This window comes from Amblyraja radiata, chromosome 22 (genome assembly GCF_010909765.2).
Source record: "Amblyraja radiata isolate CabotCenter1 chromosome 22, sAmbRad1.1.pri, whole genome shotgun sequence".
Classification (NCBI taxonomy): Eukaryota; Metazoa; Chordata; class Chondrichthyes; order Rajiformes; family Rajidae; genus Amblyraja; species Amblyraja radiata.
The window spans coordinates 17598028-17613305 of NC_045977.1; the positions used below are offsets into that span (position 1 = coordinate 17598028).

The 15278-nt window shown below is 43.0% G+C and overlaps 1 protein-coding gene across 1 annotated transcript in view; it reads right to left on the reverse strand.

Annotated features, from left to right (window-relative positions):
* Window positions 1-393: 393 nt before the first annotated feature.
* The window catches only part of epn2 (epsin 2), a 64327-nt gene continuing 49442 nt past the window's right edge, over window positions 394-15278 (reverse strand). The window contains exons 8-9 of the mRNA XM_033040495.1: window positions 13527-13739; window positions 394-5882 (exon numbers count right to left, since the gene is read on the reverse strand). Coding sequence (XP_032896386.1) covers window positions 5563-5882; window positions 13527-13739 — 533 coding nt within the window. The 3' untranslated portion in view covers window positions 394-5562. The remainder of the gene's footprint in view (window positions 5883-13526; window positions 13740-15278) is intronic.

Sequence of the window (15278 nt, forward strand, 5' to 3'; positions counted from 1 at the left end):
GTTAGTTACAAAACACAGTCTTTTGCAATATTGTTTCTGAATCAACATGGCGATTCCACTAATTGGTAAAAATTTTATAGTTAAGGATATTGCATTCCATGCTATGCAATGCCAGAAAGGCAACAACTTTCATTTATACAAAATCTGCATCCGAGGGAGTTGCCAAAATACTTCACAATCAGTTCATTACAGTAGAATTGCTATCTACTGTTAGGTCATAGGCCAAGTAATATTCCCGATTCAAACACTTGGCACTTAAAGCCCACATGTTAATACAACAGCAGTTTACCTTGCTAATTAAACATAATCAGGAACATGTTTAAGATCTTAATGGAAGTTAGTACGATTGCAATTGTGTATTTCTAATGTAAAAGAAATGAACTAAAACTATAGTTCAGATACCGACAATTTAATTTCCTTTTTTGAGCAACAGGCCCCTGATCTTTGCTGCTGTTTAAATGGCAGAAACAATAACTGCGTGATTTGCTACAAAACCATTACATAGAAAAAAGGATACAGAACATATGTTACAATAGTACAAATGATAAGTTATATAATACAGTAATGACAGTTGAGCACAATAACATATAAAGCAGCCTGCTCCCAGCATCATGAATAAGTTTGTGGATGAACAGAACAAAATACATGAAAAATGTGGGTACTCACCATTATGTGCAGCAGTCCTCATTCTTTAAACATAGTTATCTTTGCCTAATAAAATGCAAGCCAAATAACTGGAAAATCAATAAGTACCAGTCCCTCTAGTGGCCTTTAAAATTAAATTCAGATTTATTTTGTTCATCTCAGCATAATACTGGTGCCTCACCCCACTGTTTCTCACCAAATGAAAAATAGGTTAGCCAATCTCAAGGGTTGTCAAGTTGGTGCATTCAAAATTAAGATGTCTTGACTACATTGTCTCCACTACAATGTATCAACTCCAAGCTAGTCTAACTTGCATCATGATAATCACAAAACCAAATGCTGGTGACAGCACAAATTAAATTGGTATAGAACACAGCAACCAGCTTATAAATGATTATTCAAATAAAATAAAATGGAGATCCCTGAAACCAAGCTAAAGAAATAAATCCTGAATGAATCTGGGACATGTTCACCAAGTTTTGGAGGAAACCAAAGTTCTCCACTGTGACGGAAAGACAAAACTTTTTTTTGTTCAAAGAATTATTGCGGGCTGCACTGGAGCGCAGCTGGCAAAGCTGCTGCCTCATAATGCCAGACACCCAGATTTATTCCCGACCTCGGATGCTGGATGTGCGAACTCTACACGTTCTCTCTCTGACTGCGTGGGGTTTCTCTGGGTGCTCCGGTTTCCTCCCAAAGTGCAGGTTTGTAGTTTAACTGGCCTTTGTGAAATTGCCCCTGGAGTGTAGGGAGTAGATGAGAAAGTGGGATAACATAGAACTAGTGTGAACGTGTGATTGATGGTCATGTGGACTCAGTGGGCCGAAAGGCCCGTTTCCATGTATCTTTACAGTAAAATAAACACCCATTCCAAAGTGATTAGATGAAATGAATTCACTCATATTTGGAGGATATCAGGTCATTTAGGGCTAAACAGGTGCTATATCATATCAAGAAGTTAAGGCTATAAATCAAAGAGTAGTTTCCTTGTTAGTCCATCAGTTTATTGAACATTTCTATTGTTTCCTCGAGGATTGGGAAAATCACGATTCAGTGTTGTTACCCGTAAGAAAATAATCCAAGTGCATATTACCATGATGATAGTAATACATAACCTGAAGACCTAATAAGAAACATGATATACACTTATTAGGGTATTGGATTGAGTTCCACCAGTGTCAGAATTTTTTTTAACAGGTTCTTAAAATATAAATATGCATCAAGAATGGATTTTTTCGAGCTGTAGTAACCACTTATTGTATACCTTTGCTAATTAATACAATCATTGTTTTTATCTCGGAGGCTACAAAATGTTTTTATGAGTATTATTGAAGAAAAGCTGTGGGTGAAGGAGATCTACTGATCTAGTTTTATGTTGCATATAAAATGTAAAATACTGGTAGATAGTTTTTCAATGAGAAATTGTTTTGACAATATTTTGAAAGAATACAAACAATAAACAAAAATGATCTGGTGACTAAAATAGTTTGGTGTGACTTTGCAGCTTAATGCACCATATTTATTTCCACCACCCCAGTTACCCCAACCCCACAGCCCAGAAAATTGTCTTCTGATAAAAAAGCCTTTTTGTATTCTGGGACCCAGCACTTTTAAAGGAATTCTGTGGCATCTCTCCTGACTTATTCACCACTGGGTTTGGAGCACCCTAGCTCTCTCTAATCTGTTAGCATGTTTAGGGGTAAATATGTAAATTCTTGAAGATCAGATACGTAATAAATAAATGGAGCCAACCAACAGTGGGTGCAGATACCACAGGACAAGACCACTAATTAATTTACAGGCCGTTAGGTTATTCATCACCTCGATACACCCCAGCCATGAAAAAGAATATTTGAATACTGAATTAGCCAAGTTCTTTGAAATATTTTGTTTTACAAGACCCCTAGAACTACTTCTCTGGTCTTTGTAAAGCTTGTGAGAAACTGAGCTTCTGGTACATTGCTACGTCAAAAACACGCTGGGAATATCCATCATAACATTAAAAAGAAATGGAGTGAGTGCGGTACAAAATATCAACTGGGTCCTGCGTGGATAAATAAAAAGGCGCTTGTTGCGAAGTGTCAGTTTCCATCTTCTAGAAAGAGAGTCATGACTTTTTCAATTGAGATGTCTCACACTGATTTTCCAGTTGCTTGACTTTCTTAATTTGTGTGTCAAAGATTTTTTTTAAAGGCTTTAAAGATATAACTATGCTAGTGAACTATGAAATTCTACTACATGACTTATTTTAGTAAATCCAATACAGTTACAGTACACATGAAATTACACAACAGGTACAGATGGTAGACTACAATACATTACATTGATGCAGAGTTATTAACAGAATGACAGCAAAGACATTTTACAGTACATGATGAAAACAATTAATACAAATCTTACCAGAAGCTTTGTATACATTTTAGTGACTAGATGCAAGACTTTACAAGTAGTGGCTGCACTCTCAGCATGCATATTCTCACGCACTCACATGAACCCTTTGAAGAACTAAAATCAATTCAAATAACTGGAATCATAGAATATAAATATATATGTGCAAGGTCAAACAGGGTTATGTTTCAAATGAACTTGCTTGGCATGAATTTCATTGTGGCATTTCCATATCTGGTATATAGATGACCACTTTCTGGATATAAAAATGCATATACTTATGTGTCAATCTTAAAAGCAATAGAATTTTCATTTTCAGAAATTTGGAAAATTCTAAGTTATATAATATGCCATACTTGTATTGCTAATAGTGACTTTTTTTAAAATAAGGTGCATACCACCATAGCTATATGCTATAACTAGACAAATTACTTTGACACATGAACAAATATTCCACACCCATATTTTAAAATAATTATTATTGTAGGTATTTTCTTTTTCTCTATCTTAAGCAAAATGATATCAGCTGAAACTCAGTATTTTATTTAAGCATGAATGACAGGTGATAACTTCCAAATGTAGATCCGAGAAGCATTAAGTTCATAATGGTCTTTAACGTGGGTATGAAATATATGCACGTCAAGTGAATACTAAAAGATAGGGTCTGGCAACTGATTTTACAATGAGTAAATACTGACCACTACTATTATAATGCCAGATTGTTCACTATCAAATCACTCAAGACATATTATTTAATGAATGGTATAGAAATCCAAGTTATTTTATAAAAGTAAATGAACTGTGGAAGGAGAACAAATACAAGCTTTTAACTTTCCCTTTAAAAGAAATACTAACTTGCTGTTGGCCATGTCTCCAAAACTCATTTCCTAGCTAAAAAAAACAAAACCAAATGAAACTGTAAAACACACACACTCCAAAATGTCAAGATAGAAAATTTCTCACTTGTTAAGAGCACAGACTGATCATGCTTGTTTTCCCATAAGTTATTAAAATAAAACTTTAGGACTACTATCTACCTTCTCTGCATAGCAATTCATCCTTAAGTAACCAGTCTGACCATTCATTCATTTCCAAAGAAAATCTGTTATCAATTACAAAACTCAATAACTTGCTATGCACTTAGTGTTGAACCAACATGGCAGACTAAACACAATAATACAAGTACACTCTCAATTGCAGGATTCCCTTTTCTCTTTCTAAAATACAGGTCTTATTCTCTCAACAATGAAGCAAAGATACAGTTTGGACTGCACATATGGCACCTGTCAACACAATGTTTTAAAGCAGATAAAAAACACGCTTGCAAAATCTTACCAAAACCCCTAGACTGAAAGATTAAAAATAGCATTAAGCTTGTTTTAAACTAGAATATGGTTGCAAAGAACAGACTCATAACTTGGCTCCTTGACCTTTACATGAAGATTTATCTATTAAAAATGCTGTGCAAAGTGTACAGGATTAACTGCTTATACGGATGTCGAGTCTGAAGTAGCTTAATGTTTGCTTTACTTAGTAAAATCTAAAACAAAAGAAAGTAAAAAAGCACCTAGAATCCAAGGTTACACTGATGTATTTTTCCTTCAAACTCTATACTTTACTGCATTAACAGTGATGAACACTACAACCTCTCACCTAAATGTGTTTTATACTGGAGAATAGCCAGAAAGTAGCAAATTTTAGATTTCAATAACTGACTGATGCATGCAACTTTTCTTTTACATTAAAAAAAATCCTCCTTGATGTTACTTGTATGTACAGTTTGTCCCTATTCACTGCATTTATTTTTTAATTAGAACTCTACAAAAAATTCAATCTTTTCAGTGCTCAACCATTATTAATACTGAATAGCCAATACCATCTTCCAAAATAGCATCCAGAGCTTGGAATGATATTCCAAAAAGCAATTAAAGATGCATGCAACAGTCCAAATTCAAAAGCAACTATTCAGCAGCATATTTAAGACACAACACGATTCAAAAATCTTTACTGCTATAAAAAAATTGGAAGAATTTATCAATTATGAAATCTATGATGTAGGCATTCTGATTTGGGATCCTTGTTTCAGATTTGCTTTTTTTTTTAAATTAGGAAGCAAAGCTCTAATTTTTAAAAACAGTCAGTGGTCTTTATATTTTTTTGAAAAAGATGACATGAGAAATATGCAAAAACTTAATATACTGCACAGAAGACTATGTTACCTTTGGACAAACTGTAATATGCACTTAAGGACTGAAGGATTCAGGAGGTATGAATATTAGATTCATTTTACTGGTATTCAACTACATGTTCAGTCACCAAACGATACCTCCATTGGCAGCAAATAGCTTCTTCAGAAAATTGAGAAAAGTAACCCACTGTCAATATGTATTTCATAAAAACCAACACAGCAAAACCTAAATCCACTGTGACGGTTTCCTCATCTCACCCATAAATGTAGTCTAGAATACATTTAACTCAACTAACCGCACTCCTGTCTAGGTTTTCATTCTAATGACGATCTCTCATCTTTTATAATAGGAAAGGGTTAGTTGTGGTGGTCTGAGATGTAGATGGAGGAATGCCTGTTGATACAAGTGGCTGGGGCATTGTTCCAGTAATGTTCATTCCTGTACCCATCCTACCAATCATTGGCACTGGAACCATGCCCATTGCCACCTGTGGTGCTGACATGGAGGTGCATGGCATGGGCTCCATATTAACTGTAGGCATAGTACCGAACGTCGACTGTCCTGGGGCCAAAGGGCTGGCTCTCATTTGGTTCAGTGTTGGAGGCTGTGGTTGGTTAACTTGAAAGGGATTTATCTGAGTGACTTGGACTGGAGCTGAACCTACAAGGAAAAAAAACACATTATTAGAATGGAACACAAATATAATAAATTTTAAAATAAAAACATATTACAAAGTAAGTCTTTGAAAGTAGACAATTTTATATCCTTTGTCAAATCAAACAATGCAAGAATTAAAAACATTTTCTTTATTTCACTTTGCCACAACTCAAGTCATCCTTAAAAATACCATGCTCCAATTATATCCGATCTAAGCCATAATGTATATTCCAAGTACAAATTGGCATCCAGTCTAATGCTATATGCAAAAATAAATCAGTATTAAAGTTAGTTTTAAGCAATTCAGAAGCAATAAATTCTAAGCAAGCAATCCTATCTCCAAATTGATCTAGCTAATTAGGAGACCTTTCGCTAAATGACAAATGACAAAGACACACACCCCTCAAAATGGCGGCGGCGCGGGCACATCGCAACGCCCCGTGTCTCCCAAGAATTGGAGAAATAGCGACAATTCCCCTACCTGTTTCAAGGCTGCTCACACGGAGCAGTCTTGTATCCGTCTCGTACAGCCGACAGGAACTTCTGGACTTCGGTTCCTGCGGCTGCAACAACTTTCTGGGCGATCTCCGTCTCTCTCCTGAGCTCGTCAGAGCAACGGAGCACCGGAGCCGCGGGGCTGGAGAACTCCTGCGAAGCCGCGGGGCTGGAGAACGCCAGTGAAGCCGCGGTGCTGGAGAACGCCAGCGAAGCCGCGGGGCTGGAGAACGCCAGCGGAGCCGCGGGGCTGGAGAACGCCAGCGAAGCCGCGGGGCTGGAGAACGCCAGCGAAGCCGCGGGGCTGGAGAACGCCAGCGGAGCCGCGGGGCTGGAGAACGTCAGCGGAGCCGCGGGGCTGGAGAACGCCACTGGAGCCGCGGGGCTGGAGAACGCCAGCGGAGCAGCGGTGCTGGAGACCGCCACCGGAGCAGCGGGGTTGGAGACCGCCACCGGAGCAGCGGGGCTGGAGACCGCCAGCGGAGCCGCGGGGCTGGAGAACGCCAGCGGAGCAGCGGGGCTGGAGACCGCCACCGGAGCAGCGGGGTTGGAGACCGCCACCGGAGCCGTGGGGCTGGAGAACGCCAGCGGAGCAGCGGTGCTGGAGACCGCCACCGGAGCAGCGGGGCTGGAGAACGCCAGCGGAGCCGCGGAGCGGCAGAACACCAGCGCGCACCAAGCCAGCTCGGCCGACCGGAAGCACCAACAGACGGCGACGCGTACGAAAGCACCGCAGAGGTGGGTTAAAGGCTAGGTTAGAGCTAGCCCCACACAGGCTAGCGATTCCTAGCCTTTTCCTCGCCAACGTGCGCTCACTGGCAAACAAAATGGACGAACTCCGGCGAAGGATCATCTCCCACAACTAGACCCAAGACTGCAACATCCTGATCTTCACGGAAACTTGGCTCAACATCGGCGTTCCTGATAGCGCCATCCAGCTAACGGGGCGTCATTTACTCCGAGCGGACAGGACAACAGAGGTGGGGGTCTGTGCATTTATGTAAATAAAGCATGGTGCACGGACTCCACCATCATCGAGAGTCACTGCTCAGCTAACCTTGAGTTCCTCATGGTTAGATGCAGACCGTTCTATCTGCCCAGAGAGTTTACCTCCACTGTTGTGACTGCAGCCTATATCCCTCCTGATGCTAATGCCAAGCTTGCAATGAAAGAGCTGCATACTGACATTAGCAAACAACACTCACAACCCCGAGACAGCCTTCATTGTTGCGGGTGACTTCAATCACTCCAACCTGAAGACTGTACTCCCCAAATTCCACCAACATGTCTCCATCGCCACTAGAGTAGACAAGACACTGGACAAAGTCTACACTAACATGGCTGAAGCTTACAAAGCCGTCCCCCTCCCCCACCTTGGTCAGTCTGATCACGTCTCATTGTTCCTGCTCCCTAAGTACTCCCCACTCATCAGACGGGTTAAACCCATTGTGAGGACAGTTAAAGTCTGGTCAGAGGAGGCGGACTCCACACTTCAGCAGTGTTTTGGAAACACTGACTGGAAGGCGTTTGCAGCCCAGGCCACCCTTGACTCCCACACGGACATTGATTCCTACACATCCTCCGTTCTGGACTTTATAAACTCCACCATCAATAGTGTCACCTCCCTCAAACGGGTGACCATATTCCCGAATCAGAAGCCATGGATGAACAGCGAGGTCAGGCTACTGCTGAAAGCACGGGACACCGCTTTCAGGTCAGGCGATGCTCGAGCCTATAGTTCATCCAGGGCTAACCTGAAGAGGGGCATCAAGAAGGCCAAGCACTGCCATAAGCTCAGGATTGAGGAGCACTTCAACAACAACTCCTACCCCCGACGCATGTGGCAAGACATCCAGGCCATCACGGACTATAGACCCACCAACACCACCCCCACATCCAGCGGCGCCTCCTTCCTTGAGGAGCTTAACCACTTCTATGGCCGCTTCGACAGGGACAATCTAGAGACAGCCATCAAGGCTGTGCTCCCTGCTGATCACCGACCCCTCACACTCACCCCCTACGACGTGTACGTGGCACTGAGTAGGACTAATGCACGTAAGGCCGCTGGCCCTGACGGCATCCCCGGGCGCGTCCTCAGGGCCTGTGCTGCGCAACTGACAGACGTCTGGACTGACATCTTCAACTTGTCACTTGCCCAAGCAGTTGTCCCCACGTGCCATAAAACCACCTCCATCGTGCCGGTGCCAAAACACTCCACTGCGGCAAGCCTCAACGACTTCCGCCCAGTTGCACTTACTCCCATCATCACCAAGTGCTTCGAGAGGCTGGTCCTGGCACACCTCAAAGGCTGCCTACCCCCCACATTGGATCCCTATCAGTTTGCCTACCGCAAGAACAGGAGTACGGAGGATGCCATCTCAACGGCACTTCACTCCGCCCTCTCCCACCTCGACAACAGAGACACTTACGTAAGAATGCTGTTCATCGATTACAGCTCAGCATTCAACACCATTATATCTTCTAAACTGATCACCAAACTCGGTAACCTGGGCATCGACCCCTCCCTCTGCAACTGGATACTGGACTTTCTAACCAACAGACCCCAGTCTGTTAGGTTAGACAAGCACACCTCTTCAACCCTCACCCTGAACACCGCTGTTCCACAGGGCTGTGTGCTGAGCCCACTCCTCTACTCCCTCTTCACCTACGACTGCACACCTGTACATGGTACTAACACCATCATCAAGTATGCAGATGATACAACGGTGATTGGCCTCATCAGCAACAACGATGAGTCGGCCTATAGGGAGGAGGTCCAGCTCCTAGCAGCATGGTGCGCTGACAACAACCTGGCCCTTAACTCCAAGAAGACCAAGGAGCTCATTGTAGACTTCAGGAAGTCTAGGGGCGGCACGCACACCCCCATCCACATCAACGGGACAGAGGTGGAACGTGTTTCCAGCTTCCGGTTCCTGGGGGTCAACATCTCCGATGACCTCTCTTGGACCCACAATACCTCAACTCTGGTCAAGAAGGCTCACCAGCGTCTCTTCTTCCTGAGGAGACTGAAGAAGGTCCATCTGTCTCCTCAGATTCTGGTGAACTTCTACCGCTGCACCATCGAGAGCATTCTTACCAACTGTATCACAGTATGGTATGGCAACTGCTCTGTCTCCGACCGGAAAGCACTGCAGAGGGTGGTGAAAATTGCCCAACGCATCACCGGTTCCTCGCTCCCCTCCATTGAGTCTGTCCAAAGCAAGCGTTGTCTGCGAAGGGCGCTCAGCATCGCCAAGGACTGCTCTCACCCCAACCATGGACTGTTTACCCTCCTACCATCCGGTAGGCGCTACAGGTCTCTCCGTTGCCAGACCAGCAGGTCCAGGAAAAGCTTCTTCTCTGCGGCTGTCACACTACTCAACACTGTACCTCGGTGACTGCCAATCACCCCCCCCCCTCCCCCCCCGGACACTCCTCCCACAGGAAAAACACTATGACTGTATGCATGTAAATAGATTTATTTATTGAAATCATATTCTATGTCGCTCTCCAGGGAGATGCTAACTGCATTTCGTTGTCTCTGTACTGTACACTGACAATGACAATTAAAGTTGAATCTGAATCGTTGAATCTGAATCTTGTGGTAGGGATTTCATACCATCACTGACTACAAGCCCCACCCCGCTGCGGATATGCCAAAACGAACCCTCTCTACCAGATGAACTGAACGAGTTTTACGCACGGTTTGAGGTTAAAAATACCACCCAGATACAAGCACTCCTGCCATCACCCAGCGACCAGTCACTCAGGCTGTCCACAGCCGGAGTTAAAAAGGCCTTTGCCAGCATCAACCCACGCAAAGCTGCAGGGCCGGATAACACCCCTGGATGCGTTTTAAGGGATTGTGTCGAGCAACTAAAAGATGTCTTTACAGACATTTTTAACATCTCACTCAGCCAGGCAGTAGTGCCCAACTGTCTTAAAAGTGCCACCATCGTTCCTGTCCCGAAGAAACCCAACCCAGTCTGTCTCAATTACTTTCGTCCAATGGCTCTCACACCCATATTAATGAAGTGTTTTGAGCGGCTGGTTATGCAGCATATTAAAAATTGTCTCCCTGCCGCCCTAGACCCACAGCAGTTCGCTTACAGAGCCAACCGGTCCACAGAGGACGCAGTCTCCACAATACTCAACCTCGCACTATCACATCTTGACCGGAAGAATACCTATGCCAGGATCCTCTTTATAGACTTCAGCTCCGCTTTTAATACAATCATCCCACAACAGCTGGTGGAGAAGCTGAAGCTATTAAAGGTGGATACTGGCACTTTCAACTGGGTCCTTAACTTTTTATCACAACGGCAGCAGACAGTCAGGGTGGGCAGTCGGACATCAAGAACCATCGCTGTGAGCACTGGCTCACCCCAAGGCTGTGTCCTAAGCCCCCTGCTGTTTAGTCTGCTTACACATGACTGTACTGCTAGACTCAGCAACAACTATATCAACAAGTTCGCTGATGACACAACAGTGGTGGGTCTCATCAGCAACAATAATGAGTTGACGTACAGGATGGAGGTGGAGCTGCTCACAGAATGGTGCAGATCCCACAACCTCACTCTCAATGTGGAAAAAACTAAGGAGATGGTGATCGACTTCAGGAGGGCTGGAAAACAACATCACACTCCGCTGCATATTGATGGAGCTGCTGTGGAGAGGGTCAGCAGTGTGAAGTTCCTAGGACTCCGGATGACCTGACCTCTACGACCAACACCACAGCAGTGATCAAAAGAGCTCAGCAGCGGCTCCACCCTCTCCGGAGACTAAGGAAAGCAGGTCTCCCTACTGCTCATCTAAGGACCTTCTACAGGAGCACCATCGAAAGCATAATGACCTACGGCATCACTTCCTGGTTTGGGAGCTGCAAGGCTTACGAACAACATCAACTCAACAGGATAGTGAAGACAGCCAGCAGGATCATTGGTGCCCCACTCCCTTTCCTGTTGGAGATCTACAAGAAGCGGAGCATCAGTAGAGCCATCTCCATCATCAAGGACCCCTACCACCCATCACACCACATCTTCTCCATTCTGCCATCTGGGAAGAGGTACAGGAGCATCTGCTGCAAAACCAGCAGGATGCTCCACAGCTTCTTCCCAAAGGCAATAAGACTGATTAACGGACTGTCCCCTCCCCAAATATCGTTCACCAACACATTCAACCTCGTCCATACTTTTACAGCTAGGCACCTGTCAAAGTAAAGCCACTGTCGGTCGGAATGTCTGTTTTTATTCAATTGTAAATTTTAGGCCTACTTTCTGTTTTTAGACGGTAATTTTAATTTGTTTTTAAAGCTCTATGTATTTATCCTTTTTTACTAACTACACTGAATGGAAACTGATCGAGCAACGTTTTTTCGTTTCCTCTGTGTATGCAAGTACTCAGTGAAAATTATATTAAAGAAATACTGAATACTAAATACTGAAATGAAAGTCTCCTATTTGTATTTTGAGCATGTAGGGAACTGGACCAATTAAATATTTTTCTTTAATTTTTAATTTTCTTGGTGGCTTATTCTGACAAAATTCAGTGCAAAAAGACTTGCGAAGGAACATTTAAACACATCTGTGGTTACTGAATAGATTACATTTTTGTAAGCTCTTACAACTTTTCAAAATGATGGTAACACATTTATTGAACTTACTGCAGAATTCCTATAATGCAGATTGATTCATGAGAAAACTCTAAAGTCTAGGCTGGCATTCCTGTGCACCCCTGAAAGGAATGCCATAGCTGGTCTTTCAGGAAATAAACTTTATTTGACGAGCAGGGATTAGGATTCCTTACTTTCAGTTTACAAATGAGAGGCCTCATTTATGATGCTGATCCCAAGTGAGAATGTAAGAATAACAACCACAAGAACAAAGAAAATAGTTAGGTCACATTTTCAAAAACAGAAGCAAATTAAAACAACTGGACCAAAAAATACAGGACACATCTGCTACTTCCTTTTGTAATGTGGCTGCAAAAAAGGTTGTATTTTGATTTGTTTGCAAGCTTCTCAGTTTAAGGGGACACCATATAGAAAATGCTGGTCTTGCAAAATGTGCCCAAAAACACATGAACAAATAATAATAAAACAAAACAAATAAATATTTTTTCTATTTAGTAGAGGCACATTACAAAAAAAAGGTAGAAAGCAACAGTGTATGATGTATGATGTCACAGATCAGTTGGTGAAGTTAGGCTGCAGAAAGCAATTTATTTTGTCATTATATTTCCTGAGCTCCCATTCTCGTAGCAGTACGATTCAATTGCAATGGTGGTAATGACATATTTATTAAAATGCCAGAACCAATTTCCAAAGCTGTTTTATATCAAATACATCAGGTTAACCCATGTCGGATAAGTAACAAAATGGCCCAGCATTTACAGTCTTGCTGCTGACTGATGAATAAAGTTCAGACTTACATTATGCAGTTCCCCAAGTGGGAACTTGTAGAGAGAAGCGAACTCCATCAGTCGCAATGGGCCCTCTGCAGCGACAGGGCCTTCCATGACATAAATGTCATCACATGGAGGGTCAGAATAAGCCTTACCCATAAAACAGATGGAAAAATGACAGCTGGTTAAGCTATACCCCACTGTCAAACACCCTGGCATTCAAACATGAGGCAGAAGTTGTTCAAGTGGATTCTCCAACACATGGTCAGGAACTAGCGTGGACATCAAGTTATGTGGAATCAGAATGCAATTGAGGAAACTGCAATACAAGACTTAGGACTTTGCATTGTGAGCAGAAATCCTGAAGTTGCAGAGTTATGCAAGGAATATTTTGCAGTTGCACAAGGCACTGCCAACATTTCCCTACAAAATTTGAGCTATTATTTCTCAATGCATGCAAATACCTTGAGGAAAGTACAAATAACCACAGTAAAGCCATGATGGGCCTGGGGATATTAGATTGGATTGGATTAGGAATCAGCCTGCAATATTGTTGAATGCTGGTATGAAAACCCTCAAGTCTACTTTTCAATCAGTTTAAATTTTGAATGAATTTCACCTTTTAGAGAAACTAGTTTAGAGCCTCACCATACCACAACACTCTGAACAAATCAGATTTTTATGATGTTTTAACTTCAAAGCAGGTAGAAGAGTTCAGTTTAAAAGGAAAACAAATTCTCAAATTCATACCTGTAGCTAGAAAAGGATTAGATATACTGGATGGGTGTATAGGTTTGGATACCAGGGAATCCAGATTCACTAATGCTGCATTAGGACCAAGGAAGGATTCTGGTGTTTTCCGAGCTGCAGTCTGTTGTGCTGAACTACCAAACTGAGTGTCAAGTAAATCTGGGCTAATCGAACCACTTAGCCGGGAACTCCCTCCCAACACATCAGTCTCATCTAAAGAAACAAAATCATAAACACAGCCATAATTAAAAACATTTTTTAGATCATTTAAGACAGCCAATTCCCAAATGTTAAGAGCAAGTATTTAGATCCACAGGTCTATGTAAACCTATGTTCCATTTTCTGCACACATCTTCTGTCCTCCTACGCACAAGGATAGAAATCCCCTTTCCCTATCCCACCAGTCTCCACATTCAACGGATCATCCTCTCTTTCAATTCAACGGTTCTTTATTGTCATGTGTGCACTGCCCAGTGAAATTCTTTTTGCATAGAGCACACTTGCATGAGTCGCCGTATTTTGGCGTCATTTACAAAAAGTCCAATGTTCGGCCCACATGCTCAATGTATTGAAGCAGCTCCCGATCCAGGTAAGCCCCAGGCTGCAGCAGGGACTACTCCATCATCTTCGACCGGCCCGGTCCGTGGACTGATGTCTCTCTCCTAGCCCGACCTCCTTTGTGTCCCGGAGGCACCTCTTGCAGCCGACCTTGAATGCGTTGGAGGCAATACCCCCGGTACCTCTCCTACTCACCTAATTGTAATTTATGCCTTCCCCAACGCAAATGTCACCATCAAGTACATTTTCTCCCCCTTTCATATTTTTGAAAGAACCATTCCCTGTGTAAATCCAGTCAACCCTTCTATTTCCACCAAAATTCACTTTCCCTCTCACCTGCCTTAATAAGCAAATGCTGCCAATTCCAGTTGGAGGTGATAAGTACAGACGACAAAAGAGTGCAGATGTTGCGATTTACTAAGGAAGGTGGAAGTGAAATGCGGAATCCGGAGGGAGGGTTGGTGGTTAGAACAGAAGTGGGAGGAAAATGGGGGGGTGGGGGTAGAAGATGAGCAGGTGGAGGAGGGGAAAGGAACAGGCAGTAGAAGTAGAGGGGAAGGAGAAATAGAAACCAGAAGATGCGTCTGGTGGTGGGTTCCCATTGAAGCTGGAGGAAATGTCAGATAATGATGAATAGGATGCTGTTGGAGGGGGCAATAGGTTAAGAAGGTTAAGGACCAGAAGAACTCTATCCCTGTTCTGTCTTTGGGGAGTAGAGAGGAGTGAAAGCAGAACTGCAGGAAACAAAGAATATATAGATGGGAACTCCATCCACTGCTGTTGGAGTGGAGTGGGGATCCATGTATTCTGAAGAACAAGGAATTTCACATGTCCTAGAATGGAAAGCCTCTTCCTGAGAACAGATGTGGTGAAGACGGAGAAACTGCAACAAAAGGATGGCATCCTAGCAAGAATTGAGGTAGAAGGAGGTATAATGAAGGTAGCTGTATGAGTCAGTGGGTTTGCTGTAAACATCTGTGGATAGTTTCTCCCTTGATATGGAGGCAGATCAAAAAAGGGGAGAAATGTGTCAGAGATGGTCCAAGTCAATTTAAGGGCAGGATGGAAGTTGGTGTGAAGCTGATGAAATCAATGAATTCTACATGGGTGCAGGAGGTAGCCCCTCTGCAGTCTACGTAGTGGAGTATGATTTTGGCAATGGTGCCAAGATACGTTGGGAACAAAGTGTGTTCA